This window comes from Hemicordylus capensis, chromosome 8 (genome assembly GCF_027244095.1).
Source record: "Hemicordylus capensis ecotype Gifberg chromosome 8, rHemCap1.1.pri, whole genome shotgun sequence".
In the NCBI taxonomy this organism is placed as follows: domain Eukaryota; kingdom Metazoa; phylum Chordata; class Lepidosauria; order Squamata; family Cordylidae; genus Hemicordylus; species Hemicordylus capensis.
The window spans coordinates 9,946,545-9,967,005 of record NC_069664.1 but is presented as its reverse complement, the minus strand read 5'-3'; the positions used below and the strand labels follow the sequence as shown (position 1 = coordinate 9,967,005).

General features: G+C 46.4%; 1 protein-coding gene across 12 annotated transcripts in view; it reads right to left on the bottom strand.

Annotated features, from left to right (window-relative positions):
* FER1L5 (fer-1 like family member 5) overlaps nucleotides 1-20,461 on the bottom strand; it is an 87,983-nt gene that overhangs the window by 50,400 nt on the left and 17,122 nt on the right. For all 12 annotated transcript variants that reach the window (XR_008311153.1, XR_008311154.1, XR_008311155.1 and 9 more), the window contains exons 10-22: nucleotides 20,185-20,215; nucleotides 19,897-20,012; nucleotides 19,447-19,570; nucleotides 16,305-16,399; nucleotides 13,933-14,001; nucleotides 12,827-12,870; nucleotides 10,810-10,892; nucleotides 9,427-9,536; nucleotides 7,098-7,211; nucleotides 6,169-6,346; nucleotides 5,747-5,871; nucleotides 4,582-4,682; nucleotides 51-237 (exon numbers count right to left, since the gene is read on the bottom strand). Coding sequence is in view for 9 of the 12 variants with exons in the window: in XM_053270218.1 (XP_053126193.1) it covers nucleotides 51-237; nucleotides 4,582-4,682; nucleotides 5,747-5,871; nucleotides 6,169-6,346; nucleotides 7,098-7,211; nucleotides 9,427-9,536; nucleotides 10,810-10,892; nucleotides 12,827-12,870; nucleotides 13,933-14,001; nucleotides 16,305-16,399; nucleotides 19,447-19,570; nucleotides 19,897-20,012; nucleotides 20,185-20,215 (1,377 nt within the window). In the remaining 3 variants the exon portion in view is untranslated. The remainder of the gene's footprint in view (nucleotides 1-50; nucleotides 238-4,581; nucleotides 4,683-5,746; nucleotides 5,872-6,168; nucleotides 6,347-7,097; nucleotides 7,212-9,426; nucleotides 9,537-10,809; nucleotides 10,893-12,826; nucleotides 12,871-13,932; nucleotides 14,002-16,304; nucleotides 16,400-19,446; nucleotides 19,571-19,896; nucleotides 20,013-20,184; nucleotides 20,216-20,461) is intronic.

The following is a 20,461-nucleotide window of genomic DNA, read 5'->3' as shown; positions in this document are numbered from 1 at the left end:
GGTAGGCCTTATGCTGGTTGCTAAGCAACACACCAAAACAGTGACTGTACCTCTGGAATGATGGAGGCAATGAGGTTGAGCCAGTTCTCCGCTTTGGCAATCAGCTTCTGCAGGGGATCGGTTGATCGCAGGCTAATGGCAGCTCTGGCAATTTTCTGCAGGAGTTGGGTGCGTAATTTCTGCATCTGCTGATCCAGGACTGTGGCAGTATGCATGTCCAATGCAGGAAAGGATTTCCTGGGTATGGAGCAAGCAGAGAAAGTTGAGTCCCCTTAGAGGCGCTAGAGACTACCATGCCTCACTGCAGCCTTGATTCTGGGTACAGAACTGAATGTTGGGATAAGAACATAAGAAGCTGCCTTGCGTCTTCTACTGTGCCAGACTATTGGTCCATCTAGCTCAGTATTGTCTGCACTGACTGGCAGCAGCTTCTCCAAGGTTGCAGGCAGGAATCTCTCTCAGCCCTATCTTGGAGATGCCGCCAGGGATCGAATCTGGGACCTTCTGCATTAAAAGCACATCCTATTCCACTGAGCTAAGGCCCAGTCCCCTAAGGGGAATATCTTGCAGCGCGTACATGTAGTCTCCTCCCACCCAAACCAAGGCAGACCCTGCTTAGCAATTGGGACAATTCAAGCTTGCACTGCCACAAGACCAGCTCTCCTTCCCATAGGAAGCTGCCTATACTGAGTCAGACCATTGGTCTATCTAGCTCAGTATTGTCTTCACAGACTGGCAGCGGCTTCTCCAAAGTTGCAGGCAGGAATCTCTCTCAGCCCTATCTTGGAGATGCTGCCAGGGAGGGAACTTGGAACCTTCTGCTCTTTCCAGAGCAGCTCCATCCCCTGAGGGGAATCTCTTCCAGTGCTCACACTTCTAGTCTCCCATTCATATGCAACCAGGACAGACCCTGCTTAGCTAAGGGGACAAGTCATGCTTGCTGCCACAAGACCAGCTCTCCACATTGTATTGTGAATGGGTACTCACAGAAACACAAAAGCCAGGCCTGAGCAATCCAAATGCTAAAATCTAACCCACTATCAGATAATGTCTGGAAGAAGTGAGAAGCTGAGCTCTCACTTCCTCCTGCAAGGTCTATGTTAATCCTTGTCAGTGATTGCTCTGCTATGCCCAAAGGGGATACTCAACTGCTGTCTATAGAAATTCCGCTCTAGGTAAATGCACACAAAGAAAACACCTATAGATTTTAATTCTTATTTTATTAACACCTTTTAACACCTTCTGGGACCAGGTGCCAGAAATCTGGGGACAAGAGAAGACGCCATTTGCAGCTCAGAGATGCAGATTTGCTTTGGGCAAAGTAGAATGTCCCCTCCCCTAAGTAGCAGCAAACAGAAGATGGGATTCAGATCTCCCTGGACTGAGCTGATATCCTGAATAATTAAAAGACAATATCCAGAAGGTAGCAGCAAATTGTCACCTTTTTGGGACCCAGGAAGGGTGAGGATATTTTGAATAGACTATATGGAGATCAAAGGAAGATACAACTAGTGATGAGCCTGGACCATTCTGGAGGCCATTCTACAGGCCTCCGGACCGGTCCGGACATGGGCGGTTCGGGGTTCGGGTGATTCGGGGGGGGGTTCCATTAAGAGCGGGGGGAGGGTTTACTTACCCCTCCCGCCACTTTCCCCTTCCGGCACCCATAGTTCTGTTAATAACTGGGGCGGCAAGATACCTCCCTGCCGCCCCTTCTTACATTTTGCTGCTGCAACTAGCTATGCTGCAAAAGGCTTCAATAAGCCTGTAGTATGCATGCACATCGCGTGGGTGCTTCATGTCTCCGTGGCGTGCATGTGCGTGCCGGATGGGGAAAGCGGCGGGAGGGGTATGTAAACCCTCCCCCGCTCTTAAAGGAACCCCCCACCCCAGTGCCGGACCGCAGTTCCGTGGCACACCCCTAGATACAACTATAAAGAATGAGGCTTACTGGACAGAGTCAGCAAGCTCTGTCTAACAAGCAGATCTTAGCTCAAGAGCCATCTGAGAGTTTGCTGCTATAGCCGTGGGGCAACAAGCAGGAACTCTGTCCATGGACAGGAACTGTCTGCGACTTCTGCTGCACAGTGAGAAGTCAAGACTTCCCCAGCCATGGTACTCTCACTCTCTGCCTCGCTCTGAGCAAACCGCCCGCTTGACCAGCCTGCTTGGTCACCAGAAGCTTGACATCGCTCCCAAGCTGCTGTTCCCAGGTACAGCATCTCTCCTTCAGCGGAATTATCACCGCTCTCAAAGCCTCTGACCCTGGTAATATGCTGCCTCCACAAGCCTTGGATCCCTCTTCGCTCCGCTCTACTAATCACTGCCATCCCTCTCCTAAGCCCTCCCTCCTTCCTTCTTTCTCTGCTTCTCTCTAAATGTTTTATTAGGATTTGTTAGATTATTAGATAGCTGTAATTACTGATTGCACACACATATGTTAGTTAGGCACATTGCACCACACCTTGAATTGGAAACTTGTCTTTAATTTGGATGATTTGATCCTGATGAGCAACTTTCTATAATAAAGCCCATTGAACTTTCTGAGTCTCTCTCTCTCTCTCTGTTTGCACCCCCAGATCCTACATGGTCACCATATAAAAGAACTGGTCACTTTGTGACACTGATGAAACAAGCCTAATTTTTTACGCTAGCTCCTGAGCATATCTAGTATACAGATCAGGCTTGGTTCACAACATATATGGCATAGTTGGCAGGATATTGATGACACCACGGCTTTCTGGAAGAGTAAAGAGAAAGAGAGCAGACCCAAACCTGAGTCCTGGGAGGGAAGTGAATTTAGTGGCACCTTTTTAGGACCCAAGAAGGAGAAGTGGGAGGCAGCTTTAGAGGAATTTGGAGCTTCACCCTTTCCAAATTTAGAGTTTGTTAGGCAGAAGCTTTCAGAACTTCAAGATTGTAAGGCTCTCTTCGAGGAATACTGCAGTAGACAATGCCCAGATAAAAAGGACAGAAAAGCAGCAGCAGTCACTATTCTCAGAGTTTTTCTACATAAGCAGTTAGAGAAACATGACCATAAAGATGGAAAATTAGAACACTCATAGATAAAAATGAAGAGCTCTTGGAGCAAGTTAAAAGCATGACTTTACAGCTGGATGTAGCTCAGGAAAAGATACGCCATGCAAAGACCAAGGAATCTCTTGCTCTAAAGCAGCTGGAGGACTCCACATATAGTTATAAAGACCACATTGAAAGCCTAAGCATTGCCAACCAGCCCTTAGCCACAGAATTGGCAGAATTGGAGAAAAAGAATTCAGCCATCCCTGGCTACAGGGATCTCATTAAAGAACTTTAAAAACCTAGGCCAGACACAAGACAGCCCTGTAAGCACCAGTCCCAGACCCAACAGTTAAAAAGGGAATCCCAACAAAAGACCTTACACATTGCAAGCATAACTGAGATTGATCCTGAGACCAGCTGGGAAACGATATCATCCATAGAAGAGCCAGTCAGGGAACCAGATAGTGAAATTCTTAGGGAGATTGCTCCCCAGCCAGCTAGGGAAACAGTGGCCTCAGTCACTTCCAGCATCACTACACGGAGGGATACCAATGGTCTAGTCCAAGGGAGCTCTGTTACTATTACGAATATGAACCTTGTGGAAGCCAAAGAATTGGCAAAAACCTTGCCAAATCTATGTGCAGACACAGTTGTAGAGTGGATGGCTGGATGTGTCCGGCTTCAAGCAGACATGAGGCTGACCCTAGAGGAGACGAGAACTTTGATAAGAGCTGCTGATCCAGCAGGATTACAGGCCAGGCTCCTACAAAAGTTCAACATGCATGTAACAAGGGTTAATCAGGCAGATATTCTAGACTTATGGGGTGCGTGTCAGGCCATGTGCTCTGTAATACTGCCAGCTGGGGCAATGCAGGAAAAGGCAGTCACTGCTAGGTAAAACCCTGGGGAGGATCCAGTCAGTTTCTTCTTCAGAGCAGCTATGGGAAGATTTTTGGCTGGTTTACTAATTGTGCCACATGGAGCCCCTAGTCTCGCTGATGCACAATGGAATGTGAGAGACCTAAAGGCTCTCTTATGGGGTCTCCTACCCTGGTATAGAGATAACCCTATGTCTCTCTCTCTGTCTCTGTTTGCACACCCAGATCCTGCATGGTCACTGTGTAAAAGAACCGGTCACTTTGTGACACTGATGAAACAAGCCTAATTTTGTATGCTAGCTCCTGAGCATATCTAGTATACAGATCAGGCTTGGTTCACAGCAAGTCCTACCTGGAGATGCTGCCAGAGACTGAACCAGGAACCGTCTGTATCCAAGGCAGATGCCCTACCACTGAGCTATTCCCCCATCCCCTAAGGGGAATGCCTCACAGCAGACAGTGCTCACATGTAGTCACCCTTTCAAATGCAAACCAAGGCAAACCCTACTTAGCAAAGGGGGCAATTCATGCTTGCTGTTACGAGACTGGCTCTCCATCCAGGTTCCAGGGCCTGAGATCACAGCAGGATGACACATCTCCAAGCAGAGATGGCTTTAACCCCCTCTCTGCACATCAGCACCCCACCTCCATGACCCCCACAGCACTTTCCAGGATCCCTCACTTGCAGTCCTCGGTCAGTTCTTTCTGGAGCCGGTTCCACGCAACGTCCGTAGTTGGGCCAGTGGCGACTCTGATTGCTTTGAGAGCATCTAGATTCCTTTTCTGTTAGGAAAGGAAGGCCGTGTTACAGCTGGGCAGCCCATCAATCAAAGCAATGCAAAAGATCAGGAAAAATTAATATGATCCTAGGTTATAATATATAATGCCAAAGAACAAGAATATAAATGGTTATTTTCATGATAAAAATTAAAAATACTGCATAGAAATTTCTGCATAAAAATGAAAGTTTTCAATGTTTTAAATGATTTTAATTGTTAATTGATTTGATGTTTTAAATGATTTCAATTGTAAACCACTCAGAGGTTTATATTTTGGGCAGTATAGAAATATTCTAAACAAACAAACAAACAAATAAAATGGCTTAAAACTCAATTAAAATCATTTTTTTAAAAAAAATAATAATCATAAAACATTTTTAAAAATCCTCATACATATGCCAGTTAAGTATTGTAAAAGTCCTCAGACATATGTAGTAATATTGTGCTTCCAAGTGAGTTGAAGTCCTCTTAAAATCTTGTCGTCATAGACGTTTTGACTCAACGTCTTCCTCAGTCACTTTTCATATATAATTTAAATATTAAATTTAAAATACAAACATCTAATGCAACGCTTACAGGGCCTGCAGTATTTTTAAGTTTTATCATTCACATACCCATTTATAGCCTTATTCTTTGGAGTTATATATTAAACCCTAGAACTATTAGTTTTTCCTGATCTTTTGTATTGTTTTGGCTTATTTTTTGGATCAAGTTTATACCTTGTTTTGTGTTGTGCAGCCCATAAACCAAACCTAAAACTGTTTGGAGTTGTGGCTGGGGATGATGGGAGTTGTCGTCCAACAATATCTGGGGATCCAAGCTTGAGAACCCCCCGGGAGAGGCCCCCTCAGGGGCTATTAGCAAATTGAAACTCCATGTCCAAAGGCAGTGTACCTCTAGGGCTGATCATGCTCTTCTTCTGAGCTTACCATCTGACTGGCCACTGGTGGGGACAGAGTGCTCTATGAGAGCAACTTGTGGAATTTGCCTCCCTCGGGTACTAACGACTCTCGATCGTTCTGTGCTTAGGTGTGCTCCTGAGCATTGCATCACTAGCGCCTGACTTACCAGCCGGCCATGCACAACCTGCAGGGTGTTGAAACAGGCGATTCGGTAGGTAACGTCCTCCCAGAAAGAGGAGACAGCCACCATCGGTTTTGTGTCGTACCATGGCAGGTAGTAGTAGCGATGACCTGGAAAGGAACTGAGCTCATGCCTGGTTTTGCAAAAGAAGCACCCAGCCGGCATTTGGACAGAGCCTCAGCTGGGAGCAGCAGTGGAACTGTGTGGTCACTCCTCCTGCTAGTGGCCACAGGTATGGGGGTGGGTAGAACAGATGGAATGCCCTCCCGGAGAGACTCTGTGGGGTGAGAGCCTCTGGCAGTCTTGGAGGTACCAGCAGCCTGGAGACGGCCATGGTAGCCACCCACCTGCTTCCCAGACCATTTCCCAATTCCCACACCGCTTCCAGTGGGTGCTTTGTTTCTTACCATCGTACACAGCATGGCTGTACTGAGTGGTGGAGGGAAGAGGTTTGCACGTCTCATCCAATGTGTTGCCGTAATTCCCGATGCTGACCTCAAACTGGATCAGTTCCTTGGTATTAGTCAACATGGTAGCCGAGTAAAAGACGGCACAGAGCCCGTACTGGTGCCGGGGCAAATACCGCTACCAAAGGAAGTTAGGAAAAACGTTAGGCATGAAAGGCAAACTCTGCCCAGCAGCACTCCACCACCAAAATTTATATATCTGAAACACACAAACCCCATCGCCCCACCAAATTTTCTGCCAAGCAAATGAATCCAAAGAAACCAACACAAAGGATCCAAGAAAAATGCAGCCAGCAAAACCAGAATGGAAATAGACGTAGGTTTTTGGACAGTATAAAAAATTGTTAAACAAGCAAACACACAAATAAACAAATCAATCAATCAATTAACCTAAGAACAAACATAACAACTGCTTAGCAAGCTATATACCGAGCCCCCAATTTTTTCTTTAGGTTTTCGGAGCTTGCTGGCTGCAATTTTCTCGGATCCTTTGTGTTGGTTTGTTTTTATTCATTTGCTTGGAGGAAAATTTGGTGGGAAGGTGGGGTATATGTGTTTCAGATAAATAAACTATCTCTCTTGGGAGGGTGGTCTGCAATGGAAGCACTACAGTTGAAAAAGTCTTCTCTTGGAGTGGGGTCATGGTGGGGACAATAACGAGCGTTTCAGTTGTTGAGCAGGATTGTCTGGAAGGAGGTGGCCCTTGAGATGACCTAATCCAAGACTTTTAGGGCCTTCAGGGTTAAACCCAGTGCTCTGAACTGGCCCACTGCAAGGCCCAGCTCCTTGCACCCTCACCAGATAAAGGGTCCTTGATGTGCCTGTGCAGATGGCAAGGTAAGAGTGAATGTATCTGATTTCCAGGTTACCTCAATCCTTTTAACCATTTCATCTGGAATGCTCTCCACAGTCTGGTTAGGAATCGCCTCCTTGTTGGTGTTCACCTCCACAAGAATTCTTCCGCGGTAATCTACCCCATCATCCTGGAAGGTAATTGGAGGAAAGGGCCCATTAATGTAAAAATAAATTTTAAAGAGCAAAAGATTGGCAGAGAAAATGCTGAGAAGGAGAATAATGATGAACGGTAATCAAAATGCTTGAGGGACCTGCTTCCCTGTTTCTTTAGTTTGGTCTAGAATTAGACAAATTATTCTAGTTTGGTCTAGAATAGACATGCCCCTTCCAACCCTGGCAATATATTTTGAAATTTCTCAGGAGGAGAATACGAGGTGAAAAATTCTATGGAATTTCTGCTGAACTTTCAAATATTGAGGTTATTCGCACAATCAAAAACTGTGCTCTACCCGGGTTTGGGAGCTGTGTGTGCTCCCAATTTTTGTTTGTGTGGAAGCTAGATAGGAGGAAAACCTGGGTAGCTTGTTCCCACACAATCACTTCTACCTAGGTTTTCTTCTTACCTTGCTACCGCACAACTGAAAATTGGGAAAAAACACAGCTCCCAAACCCGGTAGAACACAGTTTTTGATTGTGTGGAATGACCTCATTCTCCGCTCTCTAGTTCTTCAATGCAGCTTGAAGGGCTTTTTATTTTTACTGATCGTGATTTTGTCTGTAGCTTTATTTGACCCTGTTAACTGAGGGGGGGAAAGGCAATATTAAAGCATCTCTTCTATTTGGCAGGGGGAGAGCAACTGGCCCTATCCATCCCCAGCACAGCATCACTCGAGTGGCTGTTTCTGGTGTCTGTCCCAAGTTTCTTTTTTAGATTGTGAGCCCTTTGGGACAGGAAACTATCTTATTTATTATTTGTTTATGTTTCTACGTGAACTGCTTTGAGAACTTTGGTTAAAAAGCAGTATACTTTTTGTATACTGGTACTCAGTACTATTTCTGAGTACCCAGAAATGTTGGGGGCAATATGCTAAATCATTGTAAACCGCTTAGAGAGCTCCGGCTATAGAGCGGTATATAAATGTAAGTGCTATTGCTATTGCTATTGCTATTGCTATATAAATATTTATCATCATCATGATAAGCCCTATCCACCCCCAGCACAGTACTTTCAGTGTCTGTTGCAGGTGTCTATCTTATGTTTCTTTTAGATTGTGAGCCCATTGGGGACAGGGATCCATCTTATTTATTTATTATTTCTCTGTGTAAACCGCCCTGAGCCATTTTTGGAAGGGCGGTATAGAAATCAAATTAATCATCATCATCATCATCATCATTATCACCATCATCATCATCATCATCATCATCATCATCATCATCATCGTATTTACTATTAGCTGCCTTGGGTTTGTTTTACTAGGCAGTCAGGCTATAAAACTAAAAAATAAATGAAATAAAGAATACAGGGGGAGGAAAGCTGGTCTTCTGGTAGTGAGCATGCATGTCCCCTTTGCTAAGCAGGCTCCACCTTGGTTTGCATTTGGATGGGAGACAGTATGTGGGCCCTGTAAGATATTCCCCTTAGGCGATGGGGCCACTGCGGACTTCAGTGGAGAAGCATCTGTATACTTGCATGCAGAAGATTCCAGGTTCCCTCCCTGGCATCTCCAAGATAGGGCTGAGGGTCAGAGACTCCTGCCTGAAAACTTGAAGAGCCACTGCCAGTCAGTGTAGACAATTTTGAGCTGGATGGACCAATGGTTTGACTCAGTAGAAGGCAGCTTCCTATGTCCCTATGTTATTTAAACATTGAGGACTTTCCAAGCACCAAATAGATGAGACCCTCTCATTATGACTTCATGTCATAATGACAAAAGACATGTTGGAGAAGGGAGAGGAACAGGATGTAAAAAGCTTTCTCTGCCAGCTCTAGTGACTTGCAGTGTCTGAACTGGACTTGCAATGCTGAAGCCCCTGAGAATACGCTTCTTCCAGCCCCCATTTCTCAGGACTGGAGTCAGCTGAATAGGAACATAGGAAGCTACCATATACTGAGTCAGACCATTGGTCTATCTAACTCAGTATTGTCTACACAGACCGGCAGCAGAGTCTTCAAGGTTGTAGGCAGGAATTTCTCTCAGCCCTATCTTGGAGAAGCCAGAGAGGGAACTTGAAACCTAGATGCTCTTCCCAAAGCGGCTCCATCACCTAAGGGGAATATCTTACAGTGCTCACAAGTGGTCTACCATTCAAATGCAACCAGGGTAGACCCTGCTTAGCAAAGGGGACAAGCCATGCTTGCTTCTACAGGACCAGCTCTCCTCTGAACAGCCAAGGAACACTCACACTCCCAAGTCTCTGTTTTGCAAAGGGGTCCCCTTGGCTCACAAACTCGCTTGGGCTCCCATAGATGGTCAGGAAGGTTGGTCCGAAGCATGGCAGGAAGCCTGAGAGATCTGAAACAAACAAGAGTTTGAGCAGATATGGAAAGAAAGACTGTGGATTGATCCTGTCCCAAGGCAAGGTCAATCAGCAATCTGGGGTGTGGTGAAGAGCAGCAGACTGGACAGATGGAGCAGATACACAGATGGAAGGAGAGCTGGTCTTCTGGTAGCAAGCACGAATTGTTCCCTTTGCTAAGCAGGATCAACCCTGGCTTGCATTTGAATGGGAGACTACATGTGAGCTGTGGAAGATATTAGGGCTGCTCTGGGAAGAGAACTTGCATGCTTGCATGCAGAGGTTCCAAGTTCCCTCCCTGGCATTTCCAAAATAGGGCTGGGAGAAACTCCTGCCTGCAACCTTGGAGAAGCTGCTGCCAGTCAGTGTAGACAATACTGAGCTAGATGGACCAAGGGTCTGACTCGGCAGAAGGCAGCTTCCTCTGTCCCTCTGTGCAAGCACCGTTGAAATGAGCAGGCCTTGAACCAGGAGGCCCTGATTTGGGGAAGGGCTCTGTCTGAGTGGCCTGCTTTCTTTGCATCTAGAAGGTCCAAGGCATCTCCAGTTGAAAGGACTAGAGAGCAGATGCTGGGAGAGACCCCTGCCTGGCCTGATACTGATAGGACAGTTTCATAGATCCTGTCCTAGAGCACAAGGGCTTATGCTGCAGCCACCTTGATGGAAACGAGCGAGTCTAAGGTTTGGTCAGAGCCTGCATGGGTGACTATCTGGGAAGAGCCATAGTGAAACCGCCTTGAGTTTCATGATGGGTGGGATCTAAATGTACATTGAAGCTGCTTTCTCTCAAGAAAGCACCTTTGGTCTATCTAGCTCAGGATTGTCTACACTGACTGGCTGTATCTGTTGTACCTTGTACACACCCAAAACAATAAAATTCACAAATTCACAAAAATGCCAAAAAATGCATGGGGCAGTAGCTCAGTGTTAGAGTACCTGCTTTGCATGCAGAAGGTCCCAGGTTCACTTCTTGGCAGCATTAGCAGGTGGGGCAGGGAGAGATTCCTGCCTGAACCCAGTCAGTGTAGACAACGGTGAGCTAGATCAGGGATTCTCAACATTGGGTCCCCAGATGTTACTGACTTCCATAATCCCCAGCCCCAGTGGCTTTTGGTTAGGGATTATGGGAGTTGAAGTCCAATCACATCTGGGGACCCCAACGTTGAGAATCTCGGAGCTAGATGGACCAAAGGTCTGACTTGGCAGAAGAAGGCAGCTTTCTAGGAAACCTATTTAAAGTAAGACCTTACCTTGAAGCAATGGCCTTACCTGATACTTTAGCCCCCGTGTAAGAGATCTGGGAAAGACTGAGAAAGGCGGTCCCCAGAATATCACTGGTTCCATATTGATCCCTAGAAAACAAAAATCAAAAAGAGTTTCAAGGGACTTACTGCAAGGGACTATAGAAAACTGTGGCCTCCTAGGGCTTCGTTTGTTTGTTTTAAATGCGCTCTGACATTTTAATTTTTACTCTGGAGAAGGCTTTATCATGGGGCATAATACAGCCCGCCCCCCCTGAATTGAATAATGCTAAAAAAAAAAAATCTTTTTAAAATGGAGATTTTTCTTCTCAAAATGCTTGAAGCAGTAAACAAACAAAAAGCTGGAGAACCTTGTAAAATATGATCAGTTTTTCACAGGCTGGCAGCTGATTTTACAGCCCCGATGGTAGCAAATTAAATCACATTGAAGATATTAGATCTTGGGCTAGTTCACACAAGCATTAACTGGGTAGGGCAAGCAATTAATTGCATAGGGCAAACATCCTACCCAGGCTTGGGAGCTGTGTGTTCTCCCATTTTGCGTTCCTGTGTGAGTAAAAAGCAAGATAGGAGGATCAGGGAAAGTGATGGTGTGTGAGGCTCCCTCTGGGTGGGTGGGTGGGTGGATTTTCCTCCCACCTCATTCAACAGGTGGGTGTGGCTGCTGGGTAGGACAGAGCCCTCCTACCCTGTGGAAGCCTCACACATGAACACTTCCCCTGCCTCCTACCTTGATTTTTATGCCCACACGATCAAAAAATTAGAGCGCGCACAGCTCCCAAACTTGGGTAGGACACTTGTCCTACCCTCTTACTGATCATGTGAACTAGCCCTTATGCCTATGTAGGGATACCTAAAACAGCCTCCGTCATAACCTTACTCTGAGGAGGGGTAAGCTGCATGCGGCTCTCCAGATGTTGCTGAACTACAACTTCCATCACCCCCAGCCAGTGTTCCCTCAAACAGGGATTCCCAGCTGTTGTTGACTACAACTCACAGAATCCCCAGCCAAAGGCCATTGAAGCTGGGAATGCTGGGAGTTGTAGTCAACAACATCTGGGAATCCCTGTTAGAGGGAACCCTGCTCCCAGCCCCAGTTCATTACAGATGGGAATGATGGGAGTGATGGTACAGCAACATCGGGAGAGCCAGATGTTGCCTACCCATTTTCTAAGGGGTTTCTGTTGCGGGGGACAGAATAGCAGCTGCTGGGAGGGCCACTCCCCCCCCCAGAACAGGCGGTGGTGAAGAGGAGCTGCAGAACCAATTAGGGGAGACTTGGCCTCTCTTTGGGGCTTTCCTGCAGGCCGTCTCCTTTTCCAGTTGACGCAGTAGAGTGGCTACAGATGGAAGTCTGGAAGTTCCTGGTTCCAATCATGCCTCAGAATTCCCTTGGTGTCCTGTTCCAAAAACGGTAGTTTGCAGGGTTACTGGTGCCACAATCTGATGATGACCCCAGCAGGGAACCAAGCAGAGAAACAGGACCAGAGACAGCTCAGGGGGCCAGACCAGGACCATGGACAGAGCACTGGGTAAGCCCAGGCTGGATAAAGGCATCCCTGGGCAACAGGTTCCTGCCCTTATCGGAATACAGTACTTCTTCATAAGGGAGTGTTTGTGCTTAATAGGGCTGTGTGTCCTGTTTTTCAAATGCCTCAGCCTAATCTACTGCACAGGGTTGTTGTGAAGACAAATGTAACCAGGCACACCACTCTGGGCTCATTGGAGGAAGAGCAGGATATGAATATGGGAAATAAATAGGAGGGGGAACGGGAGGTTCTTAACTCTCTACCTCCCTGCTCCTTCAAATGATCTCATTTAAAAAAAAACAAGCAAAAAACCAGAACCGTCAGGGTTCTCTTATATGAATTTGTAGACAATGTCCCAGGATACTGTGTTCGGACAATAGGAGGTGTGCTACATAAATCCTAAGTAGTCTTTTATGGGAACATCTTTTATGGGGACAGTATTTGTGCAAAGTCCTATGTCGCCTTTGAGATGCAGTCGAAAATGTCAGCACTCACCCATCCAGAACAGTAAACTTGACCAGATCACACATGGAAGGTAACTGCAAAGGAAAGACATCCCAGTTAGGCAAGGAATCTGCATCCCTAGACTATGTTCTGAAGAACTATCTAAAGATGTAAAAAAGCCAGTTTCCAAGACTGTGAGGCTATTCTCACAACCAGCCGAAACCGGGCTAAGGGAGCCCAGCTCGGTTTCGGCTGGCCATGTGCTGCAGTGGGAGCCACACAGCTCCTGGGTGCTTTCCAGATTAGACCCTGCAACGGGGTCATGGCGGATCTCGGAAGTATGCTTCCAAACCTCCTGTGTTGTGACACCGCAATCCCTACGCTGACAGCAGGGTGCTGTCCAGATTTCCAATGCCTTGTTTCGAATTTAATTGCTGAGATTTATTATTATTATTATTATTATTATTTACATTTTATATCCCGCTCTTCCTCCAAGGAGCTCAGAGCAGTGTATGACATACTTAAGTTTCTCCTCACAAGAACCCTGTGGAGTAGTTAGGCTGAGAGAGAAGTGACTGGCCCAGAGTCACCCAGCAAGTCTCATGGCTGAATGGGGATTTGAACTCGGGTCTCCCCGGTCCTAGTCCAGCACTCTAACCACTATACCACACTGGCTTTAGTGCTATGACGTTGTGAAAAGGTTGTCAGATTTTTTTCGGGTTGTTAGTTTCCACGAGACTACTCCCCCTGCTGTTTATGTTTTGAAAGTGATTTGCCTGAACAGAAACATTTTGCTGCTGTTGAGCGGCTAATCCGGAAAGCGCCCCTCAGGCAATCCTGCTTAAATGCCCCCCTTAAATGAGGTTAGTGGAGCGCGCGCTCTGCTAACCCTGTTTCTCTGAGCGTGTGTCACCACGGCGACTCACAAGTAGCCCCCCCCCGACCGGGAGACTACAACAAGCCTCGAAGCGTCAGGGGTCTCCCCCAAATAGACTTGTGTGGGGCATGCTGGGACTTTTGGGGGCTGGGAGGCCCCCAAACCCCGCAATCCCAAATGGCTCTGAGACGGAGCCGGTAATCGTGTGGGTGGCTGATCCGGCCGCCCAGGGCGGGCTCCCTGCTCGTCTGCGGGGAAAGCAGGTCAACGATATGCTCACCTGCATAGGAAAGGACATCAGCTGGTTCCAGTGAGGATTGGCATCTCCGTACACGACTTTGGTCCTTAGCTGAGCATGGAGACAAATGACCCAAATCAGCAGAGCACAACCAGACTTCGCAGACCCTACTATTTAGTGCATCATGGTGCTGAGGAAAGATCAAAGAGCAGAAGCAGGCTCTGCTTTTGAGGTGGAGGGCCAGATTACACATTACATTAAATTTGGCTGTGTGTGTGTGTGTGTGTGTGTGTGTGCGCGTGTGTGTGTGCGCCTTAGTTAAGCAGTTGTTGTGGGGTAAAGATGAGGAGGCAGGACTGGCTATGCTGTGCATGGAGGGATGTTTAACCCTTTCTGCTTAGGCTGCAATTACAATGAAATCTCCATGCTCCCCTGTCCCCTGCCCCCCCCCCGGCCAAAGTTCCTATCAGTTTTAAGAAGGAAGCTCCAGGTGGTGTCTGCTTATTTGGAGCGAGTGATAATATTTTCCATGTAAACAGGCAGAGGAATCTTTACAAAGATTGGAACCCAAAGTTAGCTTTTGTCCCTGACCTCTCTGGAAAAAGATAACCTTTTATAATGGCAAGTGTTATATTTAGTGGAGTGAGTGAGTGCTGATTGAATGGGGGAGGAGAGCATAGTTGCCTCTAATGGGGTTCCCAGATGCAGTTCACTACAACACCCAGCATCTCCAGCTGCAATAGCCTTAGGTTGGGGATTATGGGAGTTGTAGTCAACAACATTTGGGAATCTCTCTTAGAGGGAACACTAGGGGAGAGCTCGTCTTGCGGTAGCAAGCATGAATTGTCCCCTTTGCATTTGAATGAGAGACAACATGTGAGCAATGTAAGATATTCCCTTTAGGGGATGGAGGTATGCTGGGAAGAGCATCTGCATGCTTGCATGCCGAAAGTTACCTCCTTGGCATCTCCAGTTAGGGCTGAGAAAGATTCCTATCTAAATAAAGACAATCACTACTTTAAAAAGGTGCCTCTTTGCTCAGTTAGCCATACTGAGCTAGATGGACCAATGGTCTGACTTGGTAGAAGGCAGCTTCCTATAGGGTTGACCATCAACAGTAGAGGATCCAGCAGTCAAGAAATACGCTGCAGACTAGCACTTGGTAGGGTTGCAATGAAGGCCTTGGAAAAGATATTTAGATGCCATGATGTGTCTATACCTACAAAGATTAGAATCGTTCGGACAATGGTTCCCCCCATGACACTCTATGGATGCGAAAGCTAGACTTTGAAGAAGCAAGATAGAAAATGTATTGATGCTTTTGAACTTTGGTGCTGGAGAAGACTTTTGAGGATACCATGGACAGCCAGGAATCAATCCAGAATGACCAGGCTCAAACTATCATACTTTGGACACATTATGCAAAAACCCAGCTCCCTTGAGAAGTCCATAATGCTGGGAAAAGTGGAAGGAAAGAGAAGAAGAGGACCACCAGCAGCAAGGTGGATGGACTTGATTACGACAGCAATGAATGCACCACTGAGAGACCTTAAAGGCCAAGTTCTTCATCCTGGATGATGATCATCACAGATCATCCTGGAGAGAATCTATCTATGTGGTCACTAAGAGTTGACACCAACTTGAGGGCAATCAATCAATCAATGTTCCTCTGAGTGCTACTTTTCCTGTTCAGCCTGGTATGGGGTTCCTCCCTGTATCTGTTGCTGGCGTCTCCCTTGCATTTTTTGACCAGGGCTACAAAACTCCAGCTGCTGCTGGACTACAGCTGTCATCATACCCACATCATATTGTCACAGTGGACAATAGTTAGGGATAATGGAAGTTGTAGACCAGGATCAGCTGGAAGGCTGAGCTGTGGGGCCCTCTTTTAAGCTGTGAGTCCCTTAGGGATTGGGAACCATCTTCTGGCCTTCTTGTGGCACACAGTTTGGGAATCACCCTTCTAACTGGGCAAAGATACACCTTCTAAAGTGATGATTCTCTTATGTTTGCAGGGAGAGAGCAGCTGTCCTTATACGACACCCCCCCCCGAAAAACTTTCCTCCAGTGACTGTTGCTGGTGTCTACCTTGTGTTTCTGTTTTTAGATTGTGAGACCTTTGAGGACAAGGAAGCATCTTCTCATTTCTTTTGCTGTGCAAACCACATTAAGAACCTTTGTTGAAAAGTGGTATTTAAATATTCATAATAAAATACTCCTCCCCCTTTTCATACCACAAGCGTGGAGAAGCTGTGCTAGTTTGTGTGGGCTTGTAATAGCTGTAGATGTATTTGCAAGGCTTCAATAAATCATACTTTATTATACAGTTCATTAGAGCAGCAGTTTTGTATTTTCATAGAAGTGATATTAAAAAAAAACAAAAAACAAAGAAAATTGAGATGTATTTCACCTACCGATCTCCCTGCAAAATTAACTTCCACAGAAGGGTCAACATAATCGCCAAAGAGATCCTCGGGAAGCGTTCTGAAATATGCAATGCCTTCGCTCACTGTGGAGGAGAAAAAGTGTGGGCAAGTGTGGGAAATGTAACCTAATTGAGCAAAAGGCACCTTTTAAAAGTGCCATCCTATGCTTTATCTACCCATTGAACTGAGGTTTGTTTTCCCAGAAGACTTCTAACTATGAGGCTATTCTCATGGGCAGCCAAGACAGGGTTAAGGCTGCCAAGCCTTGCTCCCTCTTTGCACAATGAAAGAAGAAAAAGAAGAAGAAGAAAAAGAAATAAAAGATAAAATAAAAAGATAAAAATAAAACCAAAGTGGGAAGGGCCAATATGGACAGATCGCCCCCTCTTCACGGAATGATCCATCCACACCATGCCACCTACACTGCGGAAACATCGTTGAAACCCTCCTACAGTGGAAAAATACTGCTACTTTCCTGCAAAGCAGGATGCAACGTTGTCGTGCTGCAGCACAGCAATAACACCTGAAATAGGGCATCAGAAATATGGACCTGACTGACAGTGATGTCGGAACGCAGGCAGTACAGAAGCACGCTTAGCGGACACATTGCGAAACTGTTGCAGCGTGTAATCCGGAAACCGCCCCTATGATCTCTCCACCAGCAGTATGAAAATCACATGCTACAGAGGCATGCACACAATCATCTCCTAAACAGCACCCCATCACAGGACCACAAGTAATACACTGTGGCTGGGGATGATGGGAGTTGTAGTCCAACAACAGCTGGAGTTTCAAGGTTGCCTATCCTGTTCTAAGTGGAAGCTATCCTTCTTCTCCTTACATCACCAGTTATATGGAAGAAGGAGTTTCAGCAGATGCGGAATTGGCTTCATTTTTCCCACCTGACTATTCCTACCTATGTTTGCGGGGGGGGGGGGGGGAGCTGATCTGTTTTATTTTACACCGCTCTTAAGCAACTTTTTACAAAGGCACTGAGCCACAATCTGTTTGTTATGCCGAAAGAAGTCAAATGTTGAGTTAAAACAGAAGACAACCAAATAAAGTACTGTGCTCACGATATGCTTCCTGTGCTGGTTATTTAAATATATAGCTTCTCACCCCACCAAGTATTTCCTTGGTGTAGACCAGCTGGTTATGGAGAAGGGCTTATTAAACCCTGCTACTCGCAGTTGGACGAAGGGCTGGCAGTAAACCTAAGGCTAACAAGCATGCAGGGCCTGGAGAACTTAGCGCGCCTAGACTCAGAGTGAGCAGACACACAGCTCTCCTGATCATCTCCACAGTGGCAGGGGCGGATTAAGCTTTTTGCTACCCACAGCCAGCCAAGGATTTGTCGCCCCTCTCTGGGGGCTATGGCCACAGTGGCTCAGGGAGGGGGGCAGGGGAAAGTTCCCCCTTTCACCTTTTAAAAAAGCCGTTGTGGGCTGGAATGGGGGCAGACCAGCCTGTGCAGCTGTTTGGGAGGCTGTAAGGAGCTCTCGCCACCACCATCCTGCTGCACAGGGGGGTTTGTTAAAAGAGAAAAGAGGGAACTTTACACTCCTCCCTTCCCGTGGCCACCCCTCAAATTCTGCCACCCTAGGCAAGTGCCTGTTTTGCCTATCGGTTAATCCGCCCCTACACAGTGGTCTTCTTCCCAGTGGTGAGTTGTATGTATTCTCAAATTATCCTGTTTTTAGCAAAGCGTGCATATATTATCCCAACTAACATATGAACATTTAATGCAGATTTTTATGCAACCTGGAGACTTTTGGGCGACCCCTTTTTTTTTGGTGGCAAATAGCACCAACTATTTCCAGTTTTTTAGTGGCGGATTGCCCAGATTGTCACCATCTGCACCTCACAGCCCAATCCAGGATGCTGACTAAACGAGTTTAAACGGAGTGCTATATTGATTGGGCTGGTCCTTGCCACTCCTGTTGTTGTGTTTCTGCTATGTTAATGTGTAGCTTTTCTTTTGGGATTTTACATGCACTTGGAATGGCTTTCAGATTGCTGTGAGCTGCCCTGGGAGCTTGCGAAACTGAAGGGCGGCCCCGAAGTGCAATGAATACATATATAAACTCTCTTGAAAATGACTGTCTGGCTCCTGTCCAGACAGGAGCTGCTAAGGAATGAGTCATATGCAATCTGGAACAGAGCGGCCAGCCACCCTAAACCTCACTCAGATGAGACCCTGCCCAAATATCTTAGGGACAAAGGAAGCTGCCATATACTGAGTCAGACCCTTGGTCCATCTGGCTCAGGATTGTCTGCACACTGACTGGCAGCAGCTCTCCAAGATTTCAGACAGGAGTCTCTCCCAGCCCCACCTGTAGACTCCAGGGATTGATCTGGGAACCTTCCACTCTTCCTCTGAGCTACAGCCCCATTCCCTAAGGCAGTGAGGCCTGGGCCCCCGATCAACCCTATATGCCCCCTAAGTGCTTGGGCCCTAAGTGCCTGGGCCCCCTTTCTTCACTGTAAGGCCTGGGTCCCCCATCAACCCTAAGAGTGTGCAGCTCCTGGACTAATGGGTTATTGGGACCGGAAGAAGAAGAAGAAGAAGAAGAAGAAGAAGAAGAAGATTAAACATACTTTATACCACCCAAAGTGTACATCTCTGGGTGGTTTACAACAGAATAAAATAAAGGACAATTTAAAAAATCTAAAACTTTTGCTAAAACAATAAATGACAACAAAAATCATTAGTTAAAATAAATGACAGCAGAAAATTAAAACATTAGAACAATTTAAAATGTTTTAAAACAATGTTCAAGCTATTAAAACAGTATTTAATTAAAAGCCTGGGTGAACAGATGCATCTTTGAGGATTTTTTAAAAATTGTCATTCCCAAACTTCAGGGCAGCAGCGGAGAAGGCCTGTCCCTGAGTAGCCACCGGATGAGCCGGTGGCAACCGCAGACGGACCTCTCCTGAAGATCTCAATGGGTGGTCCAATGGGGATCATGACAAAGAAGATGTTCTCTTAAATACCCAAGTTGAATTCACCACTTAAAAAGGTTCTCTTTGCTCAGTTAGCAGGGGTAGCAGGGGTTTAGTACTGCTGCAATGCTTAGTTTAGCACTTCAGGAGGGTGAAAAAGATGCATTTGATCCGGGACACCTACTCTGAGGCATATCTTCTGCTCGGTATATATAGATTTGAAGGGTGATCATGCGGGCAGCTGGCATAACTGCAGATTTCAGAATATTGTTCTCTAATTCCTCGGTGGCCGCTACCTTCTCTGCATCCTATGGAGAGGAGAAAAGGATGGTCGCATTCCACCTTGCAGAGCTTTCTGACTGAGAGTGCTTTTCTGTGGTAGGCTGCAGGTACAGAATTCCTGCATAAGAAACTGCACTGGTGCCACTCTGCCAGGCCAGCTGCCCTCACCAATCCTCTGAGCAAGCTATCCTTGCTTTTTCATCTACCATCTTGGAAACATGCTCCATTATTCCACACTGATAGTAAAACATCACATCATATCAGCAACTATCAATTGCACTACACTGTCCCAGATGCCCATTTTGTGCTTCTGCTCAAGTACTGAAAAGTGTTGTAATGCTGAGATCTTTACCGGTGCACGATCCCCAGCTCCCAAAACACAAAGGTTGACTTTCACGTAGCCCCTTAGTCCGGTGTGGAGTTGAGTTGGGTGATAGAGAGTCAGCCATTTGGCAATCAGAGCATGACCTAAAGAAAGGAAGGAGCAGGAATTCATGCCAGTATTTACTTCCCCCAGTGCTGTTGGGTGTGTGTGGAGAATTGGGACCCTTCTCAGGGCAGAGGAATGACCAGTGAGGACACCAACAGCATTCTACCTGACGGGTCCAAATACTCTCAGAATCTTACTGCCTTGCCTTACCTGGAGATTCATATACAAGCCCAATCTCAATCTGCAAAGAGAGATATGGAAGGAATCAGCAGAGGTTTGAGAGAAGAAAGCAGCGCTAGAGTGGAAACCAGGGAAATTCAAAATATGGTGATTTTTAAAATTGCTTTATGGATTGCATTTCTTTTCTGCCACTGTGGAATTCAAGATGGCATCCATGGAGTTTCCAGGTGATCTCCCATCCAGGTACTGACCAGATCTAGACCTGCTTAGCTTCAGCCAAGTGGCTAAACCATGTAGTCTCAGCCAC